Source organism: Myotis daubentonii, chromosome 7 (assembly GCF_963259705.1).
Source record: "Myotis daubentonii chromosome 7, mMyoDau2.1, whole genome shotgun sequence".
In the NCBI taxonomy this organism is placed as follows: domain Eukaryota; kingdom Metazoa; phylum Chordata; class Mammalia; order Chiroptera; family Vespertilionidae; genus Myotis; species Myotis daubentonii.
In genome coordinates, this window is record NC_081846.1 from 17,002,945 (window position 1) to 17,024,033 (window position 21,089).

Here is a 21,089-nt window from a genome sequence, read left to right on the forward strand (position 1 = left end):
TATATATATATATATTTTTTAAAGAGCAAATGAAAGAAGAAAGGAATAGAAATAAGATACAAGTTTAAAGGTGTCTGCTGTAGTCTCAGTGTTTGGGTTTGCATTTCCCAAATGATTAAAGATGTTGAGACTCTTATAATGTGCTTATTTGATATCCATATATCTTGTTTGGTGAAGTGTTAAGAATCTTATGTCCATTTTATATTGGAATGGTTGTTTTCTTACTATGGATATTGAGAGTTTGTTATTAAATTCTGTAAATATTTTCTCTCAAGCCCTAGCCTTGACTTTTCCTGCTTTAATACTGTCTTTCAGAAAGAACTTTTAACTTTGGTAAATCCAATTTATCAATTTGTTCTTTTGTGAATTGTGCTCTGGGTATCATATCTAAGAAGTCTTTGTCTAACAGGAAGAAATAAAGATTTTCTCTGATGTTTTCTTTTAGAATCTTTATGAGTTTTGATGTTACATTTATGTATACCAGCGGTTCTCAACCTGTGGGTCGCGACCCCTTTGGCGGTCGAACGACTCTTTCACAGGGGTCACCTAAGACCATCATGCATATCAGATATTTACATTATGATTCATAACAGTAGCAACATTATAGTCATGAAGTAACATCGAAAATAATTTTATGGTTGCGTCACAACATGAGAAGCTGTATTTAAAGGGCCAGAATGTTGAGAACCACTGAACGATCCATTTTGAGTTAGTTTGTGTGTATGGTATTATTAGTGAAGGTTCTAAGAGAAACATAACATGATTCCAAAATACTGAATCAGCTTTGTATCCCTGGAATAAACCCCATTTGATTATGCTGTATATCAATTTTACATACTGTTGAGTGCTATTTGCTACTACTTTGTCAAGGATTTTTGCTTCCATATTCTTAAGAGATATAGTGGTTCATACTTTTTCAGGGGCGTGGGGCACTTTTTGTTCACATATGGGTGCTAATCTTCAATTCTATCACACAAAGTAGAATGCTTATTCATTTGACAAATGGGCAGAGGTTCAGAGAGGCTAAACTGCTCAAGGCCACACGTGTCAGATTAGGGGTTGAAACCCAGTTCTGCCTGGGCTCTTTACTGCCCAGTGGGGATGAAAGTCCCCTCTCCCTTCTCTGCCTTCTCTGACACCAACTAGTGGGGAGTTGGGGCGTTTCTTTGCAGCCTGGCGGAGGTGGGAAGCCTACCCTCCTACTCTTCAGATGCTGAGGTGAAGTTGGGGCTGCAGATTTTTTCTGTGACATTTGGCTGCAGCTGAAAAGTTATTGTATAAAAGTTTTTTGTCTTGTTCCTCTGCGCCTTTCCAGGCCCTTTGGAAGAGAAAACAGACTTTTGTTGGGGGCTTTTTTGGTCTGCACCTGTTCATGTTTCTGAGTTGCCAATGTCTACACCTCCAGATCTGGGATATATGAGACAACAATAAAATCTAGGGAACTCACATCTGTGTGCTTCTTGGATTTCAAGGTGCTAAACCTGTCTTTCTTCTTCTCTCTGCCTTCCAAAAGTGCTTATGTTTCTTTTATATAGATAATACTCATTGTTTTTAGTTGTACTCAGCAAAAGGACTAGAGAAAAGTATATCTACTTCATCTTCCCAGGAGCAGAAATGTAGCATATCTCTGTAAGTGACTGCAGTCTATTTTGAAGTTATACTTTACTGCTTCATGCAAACTCTAAGGACCTGAAAATAGGATACTTCCATTTCTCCATTCCTAACCTTTGAGCTATTGTCATACATTTTACTTTTCCATATGCTATTCACTGCACATTCACAATTTTACACATTAGATTGTCTTTGGACATGACTTAAATAATAAGGTAATTTTATATATGTATCCATGCCGTGCTCTCAATCCCATGTACAGAATCATAGATTCATCTGGCATTGTTTCCTCCTGACGAACAAGCTTGCTTTACTATTTCTAGGAGGGTGGTTTTCCTCCCTGTGCTGCTCTCTTCTCTCCTGCACTATCTGCAGACTTGAGCCTCCCTGGGCTATCAGTGCCGCCTCCTCAACTCAAGGAGTCTTTGGGATTCTACCTGGGTCTCTCCAGACTGTGCTATGGCTCAACAGTTCTCTCAAGGTAGTTAGCCAGGACAATCACAAGGCTGGCCTCATTCGTTTCCTCTCTCTGTTTCATTATCTGATATGCACTCCCTTGCAAACTGTCATTTCGTATATTTTGTCCATCTTTTGGTTGTTTCATTGAGGAACGGTAAATATAATCCCTTTTATTTCATCCTGATAGAGTAGACATCTGGTATTTATTTCTAAAACTCCAAACTAAGATTACTTGCTGTTTCCTGCTTCTTGCATATAGGCACACTTTTTATATAGAATTTATCCAAAATGCCCATAGCTTCTAAACATCCATAAACTTTATTGAAAATTATAGTTCCTTCTACTCTATTTTACCTTATTTTAATTTTTAACATTATTATAAATAACATAAAGGTGACTTTAAAAAATAACCTGAAAGAACAGAGATCAAATAGAGTGTTTTCCTGTGTATGTAGGATTGTCCCTCTTCTCAAATATATTTTCCTTTTTTAGGTAACTCATCAGTTTGCAGACTTTGCTTAATTGAGGTACTCTCCACTTTTAAAGATGTATTAAATTTAAATAACATATATTATGATTATTTTTATCTTCTTATGTGGAGACACTTCTTTTCAAAAGTTGAATGACTTGTTGTTCTACTTGGGAAATTCTAACAGTTTATCCCCTATATTGATTTTAAACTAATTGCAAGAGTTCTTTCCTTCTGACTCATTCAGTTCTCTTACCGTGCAAAAGAAATGTCAGTAGAAATGGAATCTTAATATAGTTCTCATATCACTGATTCCCTTGGAGTATAAGTGACTTCCCACAGATTTGTGAAGATGTAAGAAGTAAGAAAATTCAATCGAGCTGATGGAATATAAATGTATAAGAACAAAATCTATATAATAGCTTAAGAGTTAAAAAGGAGCAAAGATAAATGATATTAATAGATATAAAGTTATAATACCCATTTACCCATTTTTATAAACATTCAGCAATTTTAAAGTTATTTATGAACTATTTCATAGTCTGAAACATATAAGAATTTATATATAATTATCATATATACTTGCTTATGGAATAAACATGATTATCAGAGGAACCCTTGAAGAGGGGGGAAAAACCACCCATAACAAATGCAACTTATAAAGACAAGTAGAATATATTCAAAATCATGTTGCTCAGTGTTATGAATCTCTGGCTCTTCATATTAATCACCTTCATGTTGGTATAGCAAACATAATCAATGCCTCACGCTCTTTGTTTACCTACTTGTCTAAGGCCATAAAATACAGTTTAAGATTCTGCCTTCAGGCTGTTGATAAAGGTATCAGTACCTCTTTGTTATTGCCCATTTCCTGATAATCCATCAACTCCCTGATCTACTTATTTCTGCTTATTATTTTTTTGGGGAAATGGATAAATGACTATTTTTGAAAGGAGGTAGGATAGTATAATATTGGGTTTTGGAACCTACAAATAGTCAACTTAATGTGAAGCCTGGTTATTTTTCATGTTCTTCTTTTAATTTATCTATATTTTGTAACACTTTTGGTAATAAGCAAGTATTCTTTTGATAGTAAGAACAATAATATAGAGACTTATTACAAAAAAAAAAAACCACACTTATTTATTTATTTTTGTAGTTTGAAAACCTCTCACTCTTGTCCCTTCACCCTCCCTCTTCCAAAGCTGATAGGACTCTATAACAAGTGGAATTGTTTTGTCGTATGGTAGTAATTTAAAACTTTTTGAGGATCCTCCATACTGTTTTCCATAGTTCCTGTACCAAATTACAGCCCTTTTCCCCACACCTCACCAGCACTTTACTCTTCTCTTTTGAAAATAGCCATTCTAACAGGTGTTAAGTGATATCTCACCATGGTTTCAATTTGAATTTCCCTGGTGATTGGAGATGTTGAGCACATTTTCATACATTTGTGTTAATCATTTGTATGTCTTCTTTGGAGAAATGTTCATTCAAGTCCTCTGCCCATTTTTATTGATATTTGTTTGTTTGTTTTGTTTTATTTTGTTTTTGGTTATTGAGTTGTATGAGTTCCTTATATACGTTGGATATTAACACCTTATCAGATACATAATTTGCAAATATTTTATCCCAATCTGTAGGTTCCCTATTCACTTTGTTGGTTGCTTTTTTTGCTTTGAAAAAGGTTTTAGTTTGATATAGTTCCACTTGTTTATTTTTGCTTTGTTGCTTCTGTTTTTGGTATTGTATCCATAAAATCATTGCCAAGACCAATGTCAAGAGGCTTACCTCCTATGTTTTATTTCAGGAGTATTATGGTTTATGTCTTACATTTAAGTCCTTAATCCATTTTGAGTTAATTTTTCCAGCTTTTAGAGGCCACTTTGGCATTCCTCTGCTTGTAGATACATCATTCCAACCTCTGTTTCCATGGTCACATCACCGTCTCCTTTATTAAAATCAAATATCGACAGAAACTCTCCCACTGCAGACACAGCGGACTCTCATAGCCAGTTAGCCTGGAGGTCAAATCACCCCCGGTATTGCTGACAACAATCAAGGCTTAACTACAACAAGACTGCACACAAAGACCACTAGGGGGTGCACCAAGAAAGCATAAAAAATGCGGAGACAAAGAAACAGGACAAAACTGTCAATGGAGGATATTGAGTTCAGAACCACACTTTTAAGGTCTCTTAAGAACTGTCTAGAAGCCGCCGATAAATGTAGTGAGATCCTCAAGAAATCTAATGAGACCCTTGATGTTATGATAAAGAACCAACTAGAATTTAAGCATACACAGACTGAAATAACGAATACTATACAGACTCCCAACAGCAGACCAGAGGAGCGCAAGAATCAAGGCAAAGATTTGAAATGCGAAGAAGCAAAAAACACCCAACCAGAAAAGCAAAATGAAAAAAGAATCCGAAAATACGAAGATAGTGTAAGGAGCCTCTGGGACAGCTTCAACCGTACCAACATCAGAATTATAGGGGTGCCAGAAGATGAGAGAGAGCAAGATATTGAAAACCTATTTGAAGAAATAATGACAGAAAACTTCCCCCACCTGGTGAAAGAAATAGACTTACAGGTCTAGGAAGCGCAGAGAACCCCAAACAAAAGGAATCCAAAGAGGACCACACCAAGACACATCATAATTAAAATGCCAAGAGCAAAAGACAAAGAGAGAATCTTAAAAGCAGCAAGAGAAAGAAACTCAGTTACCTACAAGGGAATACCCATACGACTGTCAGCTGATTTCTCAACAGAAACTTTGCAGGCCAGAAGGGAATGGCAAGAAATATTCAAAGTGATGAATACCAAGAACCTACAACCAAGATTACTTTATCCAGCAAAGCTATCATTCAGAACGGAAGGTCAGATAAAGAGCTTCACAGATAAGGAAAAGCTAAAGGAGTTCATCACCACCAAACCAGTATTATATGAAATGCTGAAAGGTATCCTTTAAGAAGAGGAAGAAGAAGAAGGTAAAGATACAAATTATGAACAACAAACATGCATCTATCAACAAGTGAATCTAAGAATCAAGCGAATAAATAATCTGGTGATCATAATAGAATCAGGGACATAGAAAGGGAATGGACTGACTATTCTTGGGGGGGAAAGGGTTGCGGGAGATGCGGGAAGAGACTGGACAAAAATCGTGCACCTATGGATGAGGACAGTGGGTGGGGAGTGAGGGCGGAGGGTGGGGCGGGAACTGGGAGGAGGGGAGTTATGGGGGGAAAAAAGAGGAACAAATGTAATAATCTGAACAATAAAGATTTAATTTAAAAAAAAAGAAAATCAAATATCCCTTTTTCTCCTTCCTATAAGGTCACATGTGACTACATTTAGGGCCAACCCAGATAGTCCAGATTAATTTTCCAATCTTAAAATACACAGCTTGATTACATATGCCAAGTCCCTTTTGCCATATAAAGTAGCATTCATAGATACTGGGGATTAGGATGTGGTCATCCTTGGGGTGGGGATTATAAAATTCTATTGCAATAAGCACTTTAGACACCAGAGGCCCGGTGCACAAAAATTTGTGCACTCGGGGGGGAGGGGGGGTTCCTCAGCCCAGCCTGTGCCCTCTCGCAGTCTGGGACCCCTCGGGAGATAACGCCCTGCTGGCTTAGGCGTGCTCCCGGGTGGCAGAGGGCAGGCCCAATCCCTAGGTGCAGCCCCTGGTCGGGCTCAGAACAGGGCCAATTGGGGAGTTGGGGCGCCGCCCCCTGTCATGCACAGAGCAGGGAGATTGGGAGGTTGTGATGCCACCCTCAGTCACATTCAGGGTAGGGCCAATTGGGGGGTTGGGGCACTGTACCCTGTCACAGTCAAGGCAGGGTCGATGGGGAGGTTGCGGCGCCACCCCCTGTCATGCACAGAGCAGGGCCAATCAGGGGGGTGGGGCACTGCCCCCTGTCACTCACAGAGCAGGGCCCGTCAGGGGGGTTGGGGCTCTGTAGCCTGTCACGCACAGAGCAGGGCCAATCAGGGAGTTGGGGCGCTGGCCCCGTCACACACAGAGCAGGGCCCATCAGGGGGTTGGGGCACCGCCCTCTATCACTCACAGAGCAGGGCCGATCAGGGGTTTGGGGCGCCACCACTCTCACACTCAGGGCAGGGCCAATGGGGAGGTTATGGCTCTACCCCATCACACACAGAGCAGGGCCCGTAGGGGGGCGGGGGGTTGGGGAGCTCCCCCCTATCAGGCACAGAGCAGGGCTGATCAGGGGGTTGGGGAGCCTTCCCCTGTCACGAACAGAGCAGGGTGGAAAAGGCGGTTGTGGCCCCGCCCTCTGTCACACACAGAGCCGCAGGGCGATCAGGGGGTTTGGGCGCTGCCCCCTGTCACGCTGATCCCGGTGCTGGGAGGCCTCATGGCTCTGCTGATCCCGGTGCTGGGAGGCATATTACCCTTTTACTATATAGGGTAGAGGCCTGGTGCATGGGTGGGGCCCGCTGGTTTGCCCTGAAGGGTGTCCTGGATCAGGGTGCCGGTCCCCACTGGGGTGCCTGGCCAGCCTGGGTGAGGGGATGATGGCTGTTTTCAGGCTGGGGGTGACTGAAGTTCCCAACCGCTCCTTTTTTTATTTTTTTATTCTGGGCCAGCTTTAGCTTTGAGGCTTGGCTCCAGCTCTTAGGCCTCCGCGGCTGAAAGTAGGTTTCTGGCCTTTGCTTACAATGTTGCGACTCTGCTGGCTGAAGTCCGGCGGTATTTGTTACAATGTTTCTTAAACTGCCCGCTCAGAGGCCTGCAGCCGCAGGCGGGGAACGTTGGTTTCCTCCAACAATCCTCCGTCACTGAGGCAAGCAAGCCTCATGTTAGTTTCAAGCTGCCTGGCTGCCGGCCGCCATCTTGGCTGGCAGTTAATTTGCATATCTCCCTGATTAGCCAATGAAAAGGGTAGCGGTCATATGCCAATTACCATGTTTCTCTTTTATTAGTATAGATATATAAGTGGGAATGTCATTATGGGTCTTTGGAAAATGATGGAATAAGTTAAAGCCATAAAATTTAGGAAAAGGTAGGAGTGGAAGAATAAGACATACCCATTCACCATACTGAGTAGGTGAAACAGGTGTTACCAAAAGTTTGTTCACTCTTAAGTGCTCTAGGTATTATATCTCTGACTTGAGTAGGAACTGGGGAGAAAATTCTGGTAGAGGGATATATGACAGGCAGCTGTGACAGCAGTGATAAAATATTGAAAAGTCCTTGAATATTCTTAGAACACTGAGAACATTATAAAGTACTTCTCCGAAGGCACATTAACTTGAAAAAAGTAAAATAAGTTCATAAGTGTGTTGTCGAAGTTCTGAAGTAAATAAAATATAATAGTAAAATATATATTGTACTATAATTAGTCAATGTGTAAATAAGCATTAAATATCCCCTTTATTGTCTTGAATGTGTTAGATTAGTAAAAGGATAAAACAGAACACTATTGATAAAATGCTTTTTTAGTTCATTCTTTCTTTTTGTCTCCCAAAACTGTTATTAAATATACAGTGTTAAGTGGCCCAACCGAAAATTTCCTACAATAGTTCCTTTTTGAGAGAACAAATCCTCAAAAGATGAAATGAATTACCAGGGCAACGTGTTTTTAAAATATATTTCTGACTACAGAATAAAAAGAATAATGAGGGGTGTTATAAAATACAATAGCGTTTCTAAATGGATTTTCCTCAGACACCTGCCTCAGAAAGATCCGGTATTAAAAATGCAGAACCCTGGGTCCTCCTGATCTATATTAGCTTTCACTGTTATACCACTGTCTGTATTAGTTTATCAGGTCTGGTATAACAAAATGCCACAAAATGATAGCCTAAAATGACAGAAATTTATTCTATCACTATTCTATCACAGTTGTATCACAATTTATTCTATCACAGTTCTGCTTCAAAATCAAGGTGTTGGCTGGCTGGATCTTTCCTGGGGGCGTTCCTAGTTTCTGGGGGTTGCTGGCGTTCCTTGGTTTTCCTGACTTATGATTGCATAACTCTATTCTTTGATCCTATCTTCATTGGTTGTCTTCCCTTTATGTGTGTATGTCTTTACCTGATGTTCTCTTCTGTGTGCCTGTCTGTCTCTGTCTCTCTTCTCCTATTCTCACAAGTTATAGTGGATTAAGGGCCCATTCTAATCTAGTATAAGCTCATCTACATTTTAATTACATCTACAAAAAACCTCTCTTTACATAAGATCCCATTCATGGTGAATGTGTGTGTGTTTGTGTGTGTGTGTGTGTGTGTGTGTGTGTGTGTGTGTGTGTGTGTTGGGGTTTGGCGACATAATACATACCACAATACTGTACTATCCAAACAACAATCATTGAAAATTGGAGACCAGACAAAAGTTTTTGCTTTAAAATATCTCAAATACTGATCTACTGGCACGTTATTAAAATATTGCCCTTTGTAATAAAAACTGAAGCATGTAGTAATCCTGGCTGTTATTCTTGAGAGGCCCTCCATTCTTTCAGTTTCCAGGTTACAAATGGAAGGGATGTCATTTCTAAATTTGTAACTGCTTATTAACCTTTTGAAAAGAACACAGAGACCATTTTGCAACATTGTAATTAAACATTATGCTGTTTCAAATACAGTAAGAAAATCTTATTTGAGGTTTTTTGGGTTTTTTTTTTTTTTTTTACAAAGAACAATGTATTAATGTATCACATTGGTAATAAAAAACATTTTAAAAGTACAGTTAAGATTTTCTATCTTCTGGTTACTTAGAGGAATAGTGACTTTACTATATCCTAAGTTATGCACTTTATGATTCATACTGAGCTATGGTTTACCAAAAGGTGTGGCAAATGCAGAAGGTTCAGTTATTAGTCATTAACTATAGTTTTACAATTCCTTTTTACTAATTGCATGTTAAGTGAGGTAGATTTTTCTACTATCAAACTTGAGGAATATTAAAATCAGAGATAAATATAGAACTGTATACTCCTTTGATAATCTTTGTGCAAAAAGTATATTCTACATCAGCAAATACGTGTATACTGAACCAGTATACTAAATTCATATTGTGTAGATTTTTTATAAATCACTAAGTCTGTTACTTAACAAAGCCAACCTTAAAATGTTTAAATTACAAGAGATAAGGAAAAACATTTTTGAGGAATCAAGCATATACCTATTCATTGTTTAAGCTCTTAGGAGATCATTTTAAAATCCCTTAATATCTAGGCTCCTATTCATTACTCTTATTCCTTCCATGTCTACCACTGGTTGAGTGAATGTGGGATAAAAAGATTAAGAATTAGAAAGAAGAAAAGCAAACTTTCTGTCAAGAATCAGAAATGTATAAAACTAAGGATATAATCTAGGTTAAATTAAAGGACACATCTCATCCAATGTAAACATACATATTTTGGTATATAATAAAATTTTGTACTTCTTGAGTCTATGTGGAATAGAAGAATGTGAAAGAACTTAAGTTCACTCACAATAGGAATCTCATGTTACAATAGATCTCTTTTCTCTGGAAAATATTTTTCAGGATCCAAAACAGCTAAAAGGTGAGTTCCTCACACATTATAATTGCAGTTTATGAAAACTGGTAACCTGAGCTGCCTTAAACCCTTTATAAAACAAGGTGGAGTATTAGTAAATAAATTATTTTACTGACTACTTTACTTAGTAAGATTAAATTATATTTGCTTTCTTAAGAGTTTATATTTTCTTAAAAATATCCTATATTATCAATTCACATATATCAAAAATAAATTTAAACATATGTGTTTATACCCTTGTAATTGTTCCAATGGATTAAATAAATAAGAAGCCATCCTGATAGCAAAATATTCCCTAGGGGATGTGACTTTTTAACAAGACTAATTCATCATAACCACAATTAGAATACATTTTTATGAATAAATCATTTAAATTCTAAATATTTTATTTGATATTTATTATATGCAAGTCAGACAAATGTATAGTAGTGGAACTCTTACGATGTAAAAGATAGTAGTACTCAGTAGAAAAGCAGGAAAGTATAACACAGAAACAGTCTAGTTATGTACCCATGAAAACATCATCAAGTTCTGTATAACAAAGAAATGATGGAGTGGATCAATAAACATCAAAATAAGTGAGAAAAAAGATAGTGAACAAGAAATGCACTTATGAAATGAACTTTTTTCTTGAATAGCATTTCACACTTTTCAGAAGAAAACATCTTCATTTTTTTCACCACTCCCAAATGGGAAATACTCTGTTGTCCTATGTTATCAAATTCACTGAAAGTGAACAGAAAATTCAATGGGGTGAATTTCCACAAACTGATTGGATCCAAAGAATTACCCAGATGTTTATTAAACATTTAGTTTTCAAGTCCCACTTACACCTATTGAATTTAAATTTCCACAGGTGGATGCTTAAGATTTGCACATACATAATCTATCTATATATATATAAAAGCGTAATATGCAAATCAACTGGACTGCAGAACAAACAGTCGGCTATGACACACACTGAGCACTGACCCCAATGGGGAACTGGGAACTGGGGGTGGGTGGCGGTGGACGCGGGTGGTATCAGGGCCCTGATTGCCCCGCCTGTTTCACCATACACAGAGGGCGACCCTCAGCTGCAGCAGGGGTGGGGGTGGGGGGTGGGATGGAGGCAGGGGGAGAGGGGCGGGGCCAGCTGCCAGCAGCCTGGAAGATCGGCTCTGATCACAGGCCAGGTCTAAGGACCCAACCCGTGCACAAATTTCATGTGCCAGGCCTCTAGTATACTATAAAACAAGTCACTTATTCTGGTTATTCTATACCAACCACTCTTAAGGGTTAAGGAAAAGAAGTCTAGTATTCTGACCCACTGTAATTTTAACTGTTTGCTCAAATATAGAATGGGAGAAAATGTTTAAAGCTTCTATTGTTTTAAAAATAAATATTTTTATTGACTTTAGAGAGAGAGAGAAACATCAGTGATGAGAGAGAATCATTGATTGGCTACCTCCTGCATGCTGCATGCTCCCCACTAGGGATGAGAGAGAATCATTGATCGGCTACCTCCAGCATGCTCCCCAACTCAGCATGTGCCCTGACCGGGAATCATATTGTGACCTCCTGGTTCGTAGGTTGATGCTCAACCCCTGAACAACACTGGCTGGGCTAAAACTTCTGTTTTAATGTCTGAATAATGTACTTACTACAGTTTTCAGCCTTCCTATTGTCCCGAATCACTATTCTTTGGTTGATGGTGCTGAAGAGCGTCGTCCAGTTGATGGTGTGATAGTAGCACAGGTTGCTGTTGTCAGTAATATAGATGTTTCCTGCACTGATTTCCTTCAGGGACTGGAACTGCAGGGAAGTGATGCCTTGTTGCTTGAGGATAAGCAAGGAGAGGCCACTAAAGAGAGGGGAGAGGGAACATGGAACGATAATAAATATTTTCTGGCCAGGACATTCATTTCTAAAGTAAAATATCAGGTGTCACATCTTACTCCAAAGAAGATAAACAGACCACAGAGAGAGAACTGAGTCAATAAATCTGTGCTCAGAATATTAATCTTTACATGCTATATACTGGAGGCTTTAACAGTAATACCCAAAAGAAACATGTTCACTTTTAGAAGTATGAATATTAATGATATCTCTGTCTTTGTGCACTTATTTACCACTGACGTATCTGCTCACTGCCTTCTCTCCTTCCCTCACATCTTCAGTTCCTCAAGAATGAAATCCTGTGTTAAGACTAAATAATTAAATAAATTTATGTGGAATGACTTCCATATACCCTAAGTAAGATATTAATTGTATTCTATTTAATAGATGCAGAATGCTTTCCAAGGATAAATATTGCAGAGAATGTCTTTGATCTTACGCTTTAATTTATTTAGGAACAAAAGTATATTTGTAATAGCTGAAGAATGTATAAGTAAAGGTAGGAGATATAAACATTTACAGAGACGAAGGAAATTAAACTTTAATTTTACAAAATATTCAGAAGGCTTCAACAACTGGGGAAAGAATCTCTAAATGTTAAGTAACAACTACACGGTAGAAACAATCATGTCAAGGAAATTGTTTTTATTTCAATATAGTCCACATTTTGTAATTAAGTTCCTTTTGCGTTCTCTGAAGAATAACTGTGTTTCCCACATTTCAACTAATGGACATGATTTTACATTTTGTTAGATCTAAACTGTCCCCTTTTATTTTATTTCTAAATCTAAAAATAGTTTTCTGACATACATATCAGCAAAATATGCACGTGTATGTGTGTACTCAACTGAGCTATAATTCATTTTCTCAAATCCTGGCTCCCATTATAAATACTTTGATTTGTGGATTATAATATGAGTATAATGACGCCTTGATATACTTATAATATTCAGTAGATAGTAAAATTTGTTGCATATAACATTTGACTAAGTTATATCTCTGAACTCTCCTTTTATATTAATACTTCCCCATTTACCTTTTAAAACCTCTTATAAATACACCTGTTTTAATAGCAAAATTCAATGAATTTTATGTGAAATGCCATTATATAATATTTGATGACAATATTGATTTCAGGCAGCATTTAGATTTAAGCAATAAACATTACATTAAAATATCCTTATGTAAATCAGCTTTTAACTCTTCATAAACAATAGTTTCATAAAGATAAAAATCTGAAATAAAATAAAAGCAGTGGCTTAGTAAATATTAAATCTACTTTTATTATATGAATAAAACTATTGACATTAGAACAGCGTCCTTTTGAGCCTTGATCATTCTGTTTATTACAACTAGCACGGCACAGAGGGCGGTGGACTAATTCGTGAAACATCAGCTCTATGATGCTTGGTTCAAATGAAAGCAACCAGAGGCAAAACAAGAACTTCCCGTATGGCACTTGTATCCCCTACATCTGAGCCATTTCTAAGTCATCCAACTCTCTCTTTTAATTATAATAAATATGATTAAAAGAATTAATTTTATGCTTCATATCATGCATTCCATACCTGCAAAACATTACTATTACTTTAATGATAGGTGGTTGGAAAGTCCAGCTGTGTATTCTGTATACTTTAAGCACAACTGGGGTAATTTTTTGTTGAACTCACATTGGAATTAAAAGAAGAAACCCAATATTTCTAGAATCAGTAAATTCATGAGGTTAATAGTTTTGATATAATATATACATGATGCTACTCTTGAAATCTGGGAGACCTGCATCTTTGAACATATAAACCTACCTATAGAGTACTCTTCCACCAATGGTCACCAGATTAGAGAAAACACTGAAGTCAGTCATGTTTGGGGGCCATGACTGTATGTTCAAGAAACCTATAAAAGAAGAAGACAGTAAAAAAATTCATTACATCATTGTCTGAGCAATAGTGTTTAACATTGATTATTCTTGAAATATAATAAAAATGTGTTGAAAGATAAGAAAAGGAAAGTGAATACTCCTACTTTTGAACCATTCTATCTCATATTTCTTCTTCCAAATGGAGTGTCTTAGCCAACGTTACATGGCTCCAATACTCCAAAGAATATCAAAGGAGGGGGAGAAAGAGGAAGGGAGGTGGCTCATCTGTAATACTGTCAATAACAATAATGATAATAATAAAATGAGCACCAAAAATCTATATTTCTCAGACATCTGGAATCATATAATTGTAGATGTTAATCTACATAAATCTTAACTTAATGTATTCTTTTAAAAGCAAAAATATTTAGACTAACTAGATAAAGAGAAAAATTCAATTTCAATTTCTCTGAAATCCTTTACCACTGTATCTATACACTTACTAGTAGACCTCAGTTGCCCATCTTGCATTCTAAGACATAGATGTATATACTTACCCCTCCTCATTTGACTTTATACTCTTCAATAACAAATCATGTTTAATTCATGTTCATAAACCCATATCATCTACTATAACAGCACCAAATGTATTACATGCTCTATAAACATGTGCTAAATGAATGAAATGCATTACTCACACTAAATAGTACTTCTTGTGAAAAGGTAAAAAAAAAAATGTTTTCAAAGATCAATTGGCACTTGCAAAACAGTAACATCAAAATTTCAAGGATATTTTACTCTTTAAATTCCATGGGCTTCCAAAATGTGCATACATGCTAAGGAGTAGAGACTTGAATTTACTTTGAAATTGAGTTTCTGGTTCCAATATTATATAACATTGTCAAGAAATTGTTAAAATTTGCATGGTTAATAACACAATTGCACTTGAAAAAATTACCTGTTATCTCTCGAACTGTCCGAAATACATTCAGTTTCTCTGGGTCTATAGCTTCAATTGCATTGTAAGGGTCCCTAGAAAACCCAGGAGAGAAGCAGTCAGATTCAAAATTAAATAAAGGAATAAAAATATAAAAATGTGACATTATTTTATTCAAGTTGAATTGTCATTATCAAGAGGAAGGATAACAATGTCTGTCCAGATTTTTCTGTCTTGGATATGGAGGAAAATTTAAAGTTGCTTTGAGAAACACTTTGATGACAGAGAATATGAGTTTATCAAAGGCAAGTCTAGATTTAGAGAAATGATTCAGTTTGATTATACTGAAGACACCTCCAAATACAGCAAATCCATTTATTAACCATGCTTTATATTTTGCTTTAAATGTTTATTCTTAACTGGGAAAATAAAACCTGCAAATAAATTATGTTATAGTAAGGACATTGCCTTCCAGGCTCCTTGAAGCACTCAAAATTGCGAATAACACTTGTAATTTCTTAAGAAGCATAAAAACAAACACATGAAGTCACCTTTTTTGCTGTATCTCCACATTTACCTATTAGTGAGTTTTCATAATATTTATAACATTATATAAAAGTTACTCTTCATATGAATTATTTAGAGCAATTTTGTTCCTAACTGATATTTATATTCATTTTTATAACCGACCTATTTGCTTCCATCTATATAAATCATACTAACATTTAAAAACACAATTTACAATAAATTTAGTCATATTCAAAAGGTGTTATAAATTTGAAGATCTAATGCATACACATATTTTTGTAAAAAAATGTTTTTGATATATATACAGAGATACCCTGTCTTTTCAAAAATGAACATAAATATCTTTTAAAATTAAATGTTTAATAGGGTGTTTTTTTTCAGAGGTTTTCAACTTAAGAACATTTTTTGGTATCATATACTGATCACATGAAATAATTGCACCCTTAAATATTAAGCCAAACATAAACATAATAATACCAAACATTTCTCAGTAATTCAAGGAATATTTTCAATGTTTATAAAGAATACATAGTATTTTTGAAAATGTTTGATTACTTTAAAATTATTCTGTACTATCCTGAGCAAGTAGAGACCTAATATTAATATGTACTTTTCAGAGAAAAATTGAATTCTCTTCATTGGCCACTTCTCCAAGAGAGATCAAACCTTCTAAGAACAATGAACTTAGGCTTTTTTAGAAGCATATTCACCTGCAGCAATCAATATAGTTTTATTCTTGCTGTGAACACCTGCCAATTGTTTGCACCTTATACATATATAAAAACAATCTTTATTTGTTTTTTTTATACTGCTTCTTTTTTATTTTTAATTAAATATATTGGGGTGACATTGGTTAATAAAATTATATAGGTGCAAATGTACAATTCTATGTTATATCACCTGTATATTGGACTGTATTGGCCACCACCCAAAGTCAGATCTCCTTCTGTCACCATGTATTTGACCCCCTTTACCTTTTACTACTCCCACCTCTTCTCTTCCCTCTGGTAACCACTATACTGTTGTTTGTGTCTAAGTTAGGACATCTGTTGTTTTATCAATACTTAGGAACCTTCTTTTGTGTCCAGAGAATAAACACTAGGATATGGTAGTCCACTGGATGTGATTTAACAGGGTTATCAATCCAGGTGCTCCATAGTCCCTTGAAAAATTGGCATATGGCCTGTTTGGGGGGAATCTGAGTGTGAATCTCCTGGCATTTATTTATCTTAGAGCCTCTTATAGACTCTATTAGTTCCAGAAACCATGATATATGGAACTACCTTTAGTGTAGCTGTCTCAGCTTTATTCATTGGCGTATTCTTCTATACTGTGAACATCCCATATTGTCAAAGGGAAAAAAATTGCTTGATTAAATGACTATTTCAAACTAAGAAGTGCGGTCCATTTACTGTACAACTAGTTTAAATGGAGAGTTACGGAGAGCTTGGAGAAACACTATAAATGAGTTTCCCTATAATTCACACATAAACAATGAATATTTTCCTCAATGTGACATGAAGAGCCCTCAAAAGCTTCAAGTCTAAATTAAATGTTCTGGCAAACTTGCTCTATTTATAACTGAAGATGCATAGAATGAATGACTATGCTTTGTATGAATAGGAAGCAAAAATAAAAAATAAGTTCACTATGTGGTAAAATTCTTGTTGTTATCCTATTTTATGGGCAAAGACTTTTATATGCAGAATAAATGTCAGCACTACAGTAGCAGAATGAACTTTCAACATTTGATTTTTGATGAAAAGCAGTGTCTAGAAAAGCTCTGGTCATACAATAAAATATTCTGACTTTATTGAGAAACACTCAAAACCCAGGGCAAGCACACAATAATGGGGTCACTTCAGTCCTATATTAAGAACATGTCCAGGTGGTGGGGAATTAAGTGAAATCTGGACTGTTCACATGAAGCCCAATGGACCATAGACATTTTATATACTTATTTTAGAGATTCAGGACTCTCATAAAATAAGTTGACAGAATCCCACTTACCAACTTCAGAGTACCTGAAGGGAGTTTCATTCTACAGACACTTGAAATCCATAGAACTATAAAATCAAGAAATTTACTAGCTAAATTCAGAACCATGAGTAAGAACATTACATGCACTCTGTCACCATTGTTGGTGATCCAATATAAACTTCAGGATAAAGACACAGCAACATATTTTCACAATCACATCACATCTATTTCTCCATTCAACCAATTATCACATGTTCATTGTCTTTCAACTTTGCAGTCTGTCATCTGAATACTTCCTTGTCAGTGTCTCATTGTGACACAGCATGGACATGTTTATCTGGTGAGCATTTTGTTGCTTCAAGCACATGCACATAAACCATGTCAAACATGACAAGATTAAAGGGGGATTATTCCCATGGATAACCCTAAACACTGCGTTTTGCCTGTGGTTCCCATTCTAAATAAGGAAACAAGAGTACCTAGTCTATCTCTGGCAATGGCACTATTGTTCTAGAAACTAAACGTTTTCTCTTATTTCATCTTTAAATAGATCCAGAGACATAGAAGCATGGAACAGACTGTCTAATCTCAGAGAAAAGGTCGAGGTGGGTGGGAAACGATTAACCAAAGAATGTATATGCATATATGTATAACCCATGGACACGGACAATAGAGTGGTGAAAGCCTGGGGTGGGGGGATGGGTGTGGCCTGAAGGGGTCAATGGGGAAGAAAATGGGTTATTTGTAATACTTTCAACAATAAACATAAATTTTAAAAAATAAATAAATTACAACTGAAGAATTAAAATTATATATATATACTTGAGGCCCGGTGCACAAAAATTTGTGCGCTTGGGCCGGAGGGAGGATCTCTCAGCCCGGCCTGTGCCCTCCTGCAGTCTGGGACACCTCAGGGGATGACCACCTGCTGGCTTAGGCCCGTTCCCCGGGGAACTGGGCCTAAGATAGCAATCAGACATCCCTCAGGCAGCCCAGCAGCCCTCGGGGGATGTCCACTTGCCAGCAGGGAGCAGGCCTAAAAAGTAGTCAGACATCCTTAGCGCTGCTGAGGAGGCAGGAGAGTCTCCCACCACCACCGCTGTACTGGCAGCCATCAGCCTGGCTTATGGCTGAGCAGAGCTCCTCCCATGTGAGAGCGGCCTGGCCACCAGAGGACAGCTCCTGCATTGAGCACCTGCCCCCTGGTGGTCAGTGTGTGTCATAGTGACCAGTCATTCCCAGTCCTTCTGCTGTTAGGGTCAGTTTGCATATTACCCTGTTCCTATATAGGATAGAGGCCTGATGCATGGGTGGAGGCCAGCTGGTTTGCCCTGAAGGGTGTCCTGGATCAGGGTGGGGGTCCTGCTTGGTGCCTGGCCAGCCTGGATGAGGGGATGATGGCTGTTTGCAGCTGGTCACTCCGCCTTCAGTGTGGGGGGTCCCCACTGGGGTGCCTGGTCAGCCTGGGTGAGGGGCTGAGGGCCGTTTTCAGGCTGGCGGGTGAGTGAAGCTCCCAACCTCTCCTTTTTTTTATTTTTTTTTTATTTTGGGATTTATTTAGCTCCTATGGCTGTCACTGGAGCTGAGAGCCAGCTTTAGCTCTGAGGCTCGGCTCCAGCTTGAGGCCTTGGCTGCTGAAAGCAGGTATCTGGGTTTGTTTGGCTTCTATAATTGAAACACTGTTGCAACTACAGCTCTGAGGCCCGGCTGGCTGAAAGCAGGTTTCTGGGGTTTGTTTAGCTTCTATAATTGCAACATTATTTCTTAGAGTGCAGCTCAGAGGCCAGCAGTGGCAGGCTGGAACCTTGGCTTCCTCCATCACTTGAGGAAGCAAGCCTCCTGTTCGCTTCAGCTGCCTGGCTGCCGGCCGCCATCTTGGTTGGCAGTTAATTTGCATATCGCCCTGATTAGCCAATGGGAAGTTTGTCAGAGGTACAGTTAATTACCATGTTTGTCTATTATTAGATAGGATATACTAGTATATGGAAGCTTTCTTATCTATGACTTTTATTTCAGAATTGAAAAGGAAGTATTAAAATGCTGAATATATAAGAGATGGATATTGGTCTGATTGGGATGAAAACCACTTGTGTAATGAAATTAATGTGTCTGTTTTAAAATTTTTACCCATACTGATGGACTTCAGGCCAATCATTTATTATATCCAGGTCAAATCAGATACTATGAATCAAGTGGCTTATGTGTTATTTCTCATAAGATACTGTTAACATGATATGCTCTGTCATTCATGGTGATATTTGGTATTCAGTATATTTAAAATATGAATATGTTGTTTTACTAAGTGTCACATATGCTTTAAATTATATGGAAGCACCTAAATATCAACACAGGTCTTCTACCCAATGGCCACGGAGGCAATGATAGCAATGAAAAATGGATACCCAGAGCCAGTGGGGACTATAGTGAATTTGATTGAATGTGTCCCATCTTAAAACAGCTAGTACTGCCTAGCTTGAAGAGAGTGTTGCTATGTAAAAATGTGGGCTAAGAATAGCCAAGTACATACATTTTTAAAAAGAACTTAGAAATCTTGACCTTTAAAGGAAATACTACATGGGCCAATATATCATACCTGGGGTAGAAAGTATATACACATTATTAGAGTATCTGGCATAGACCCATATTCAAAGTTACATTCTAAAGGGAAAAAATGCTTATGTAATAAGACCTAGAGTGATTTATTTAAATAGAAAAAAATAAACTATTCTGTCCTATTTCTCTTGCTGTTTCTATTAGGACATATTTATTCTAAATGTGTTAAATTATGTTCTTTCTAGAAATGATGTGATACATGTTTACAGTAAGATTTTGAACTGAAATATGGGAGTGGTACTTTTTATCTGTAGCTTGTAGCACTAATATTTAGGGTATAGGTAGTAATGTAGACAAATAGATAAAATATAAAGTAAAAATATTGACATTTTTATTGCAATTGAAAGACTACAAACTGGGTTGTTTTCCTAGTTAAAACCAGCAGGGGGTTCTGTAATGAAGGAGCCTAGAAAATGTTACGATTTTTACTGCTAAAATGAAATTCATTTTATAGATTTCTCAGAGCAGTACTAACTTTCCAGTCTTAAAAAAAAGAAAAATACACATAAAGACAAAGAGATGTTCTGAAAGCTCAGGACAATTTTAATTTTCTGATTTGATTTTTGTGAGATACTTTTTGTAAAAAGAAATATTAACTTACATTGTTTTAAAGTATTTTTTTTAGAAATTTGAATGGAATTCCCCACTTTACCTATTGATATTGTTTCCGTAATCATATCTGAAAATATGCCAAGCTTGCTGAAATCTAAGGATGTAATGAGAATGTCCTGCAAATACATCTTAGCTTGTATATAAATTTATATTTTTAAATCTAACCAGTCACTAATCTCATAATCTGACGCATCCCAAACTTTGGTTTACTATCACTGCTGGTGAAGCCTGCCATCCGATTTTGTTGGAGAAGAGCATTAACACAGGTAGGACTCTTCTGGGTCAAAAGATCAAACAGACAAAGCAAAAGACTCTTAAGCTTAGTCTACACTTCTAAAATAATTTTCTGCAAACATTTAATACTAACCCATGAATACCAGTGACAAGGAAGATCAAATTCCCATTGATTTTGGTGCAGTTTATGAACTTGTCGATGTTGCTGGAATCCACAGTCTGTGCGGACATCAGTGATCCCGTGCCGATGCCATCACATGCTGGAGAAACAGGAGTCACAGTTGGGAAATTTGAGAAACCAATTTCAGTTAATAAATAATTGCCTTTTCATTATAAAATAACAGTGTGTTTTCATTATAAAATAAAAAT

General features: G+C 37.1%; 1 protein-coding gene across 1 annotated transcript in view; it reads right to left on the reverse strand.

The window, feature by feature from the left end:
- The window catches only part of ERBB4 (erb-b2 receptor tyrosine kinase 4), a 922,327-nt gene that overhangs the window by 251,940 nt on the left and 649,298 nt on the right, over nucleotides 1–21,089 (reverse strand). The window contains exons 9-12 of the mRNA XM_059703027.1: nucleotides 20,854–20,980; nucleotides 14,775–14,848; nucleotides 13,761–13,851; nucleotides 11,724–11,923 (exon numbers count right to left, since the gene is read on the reverse strand). Coding sequence (XP_059559010.1) covers nucleotides 11,724–11,923; nucleotides 13,761–13,851; nucleotides 14,775–14,848; nucleotides 20,854–20,980 — 492 coding nt within the window. The remainder of the gene's footprint in view (nucleotides 1–11,723; nucleotides 11,924–13,760; nucleotides 13,852–14,774; nucleotides 14,849–20,853; nucleotides 20,981–21,089) is intronic.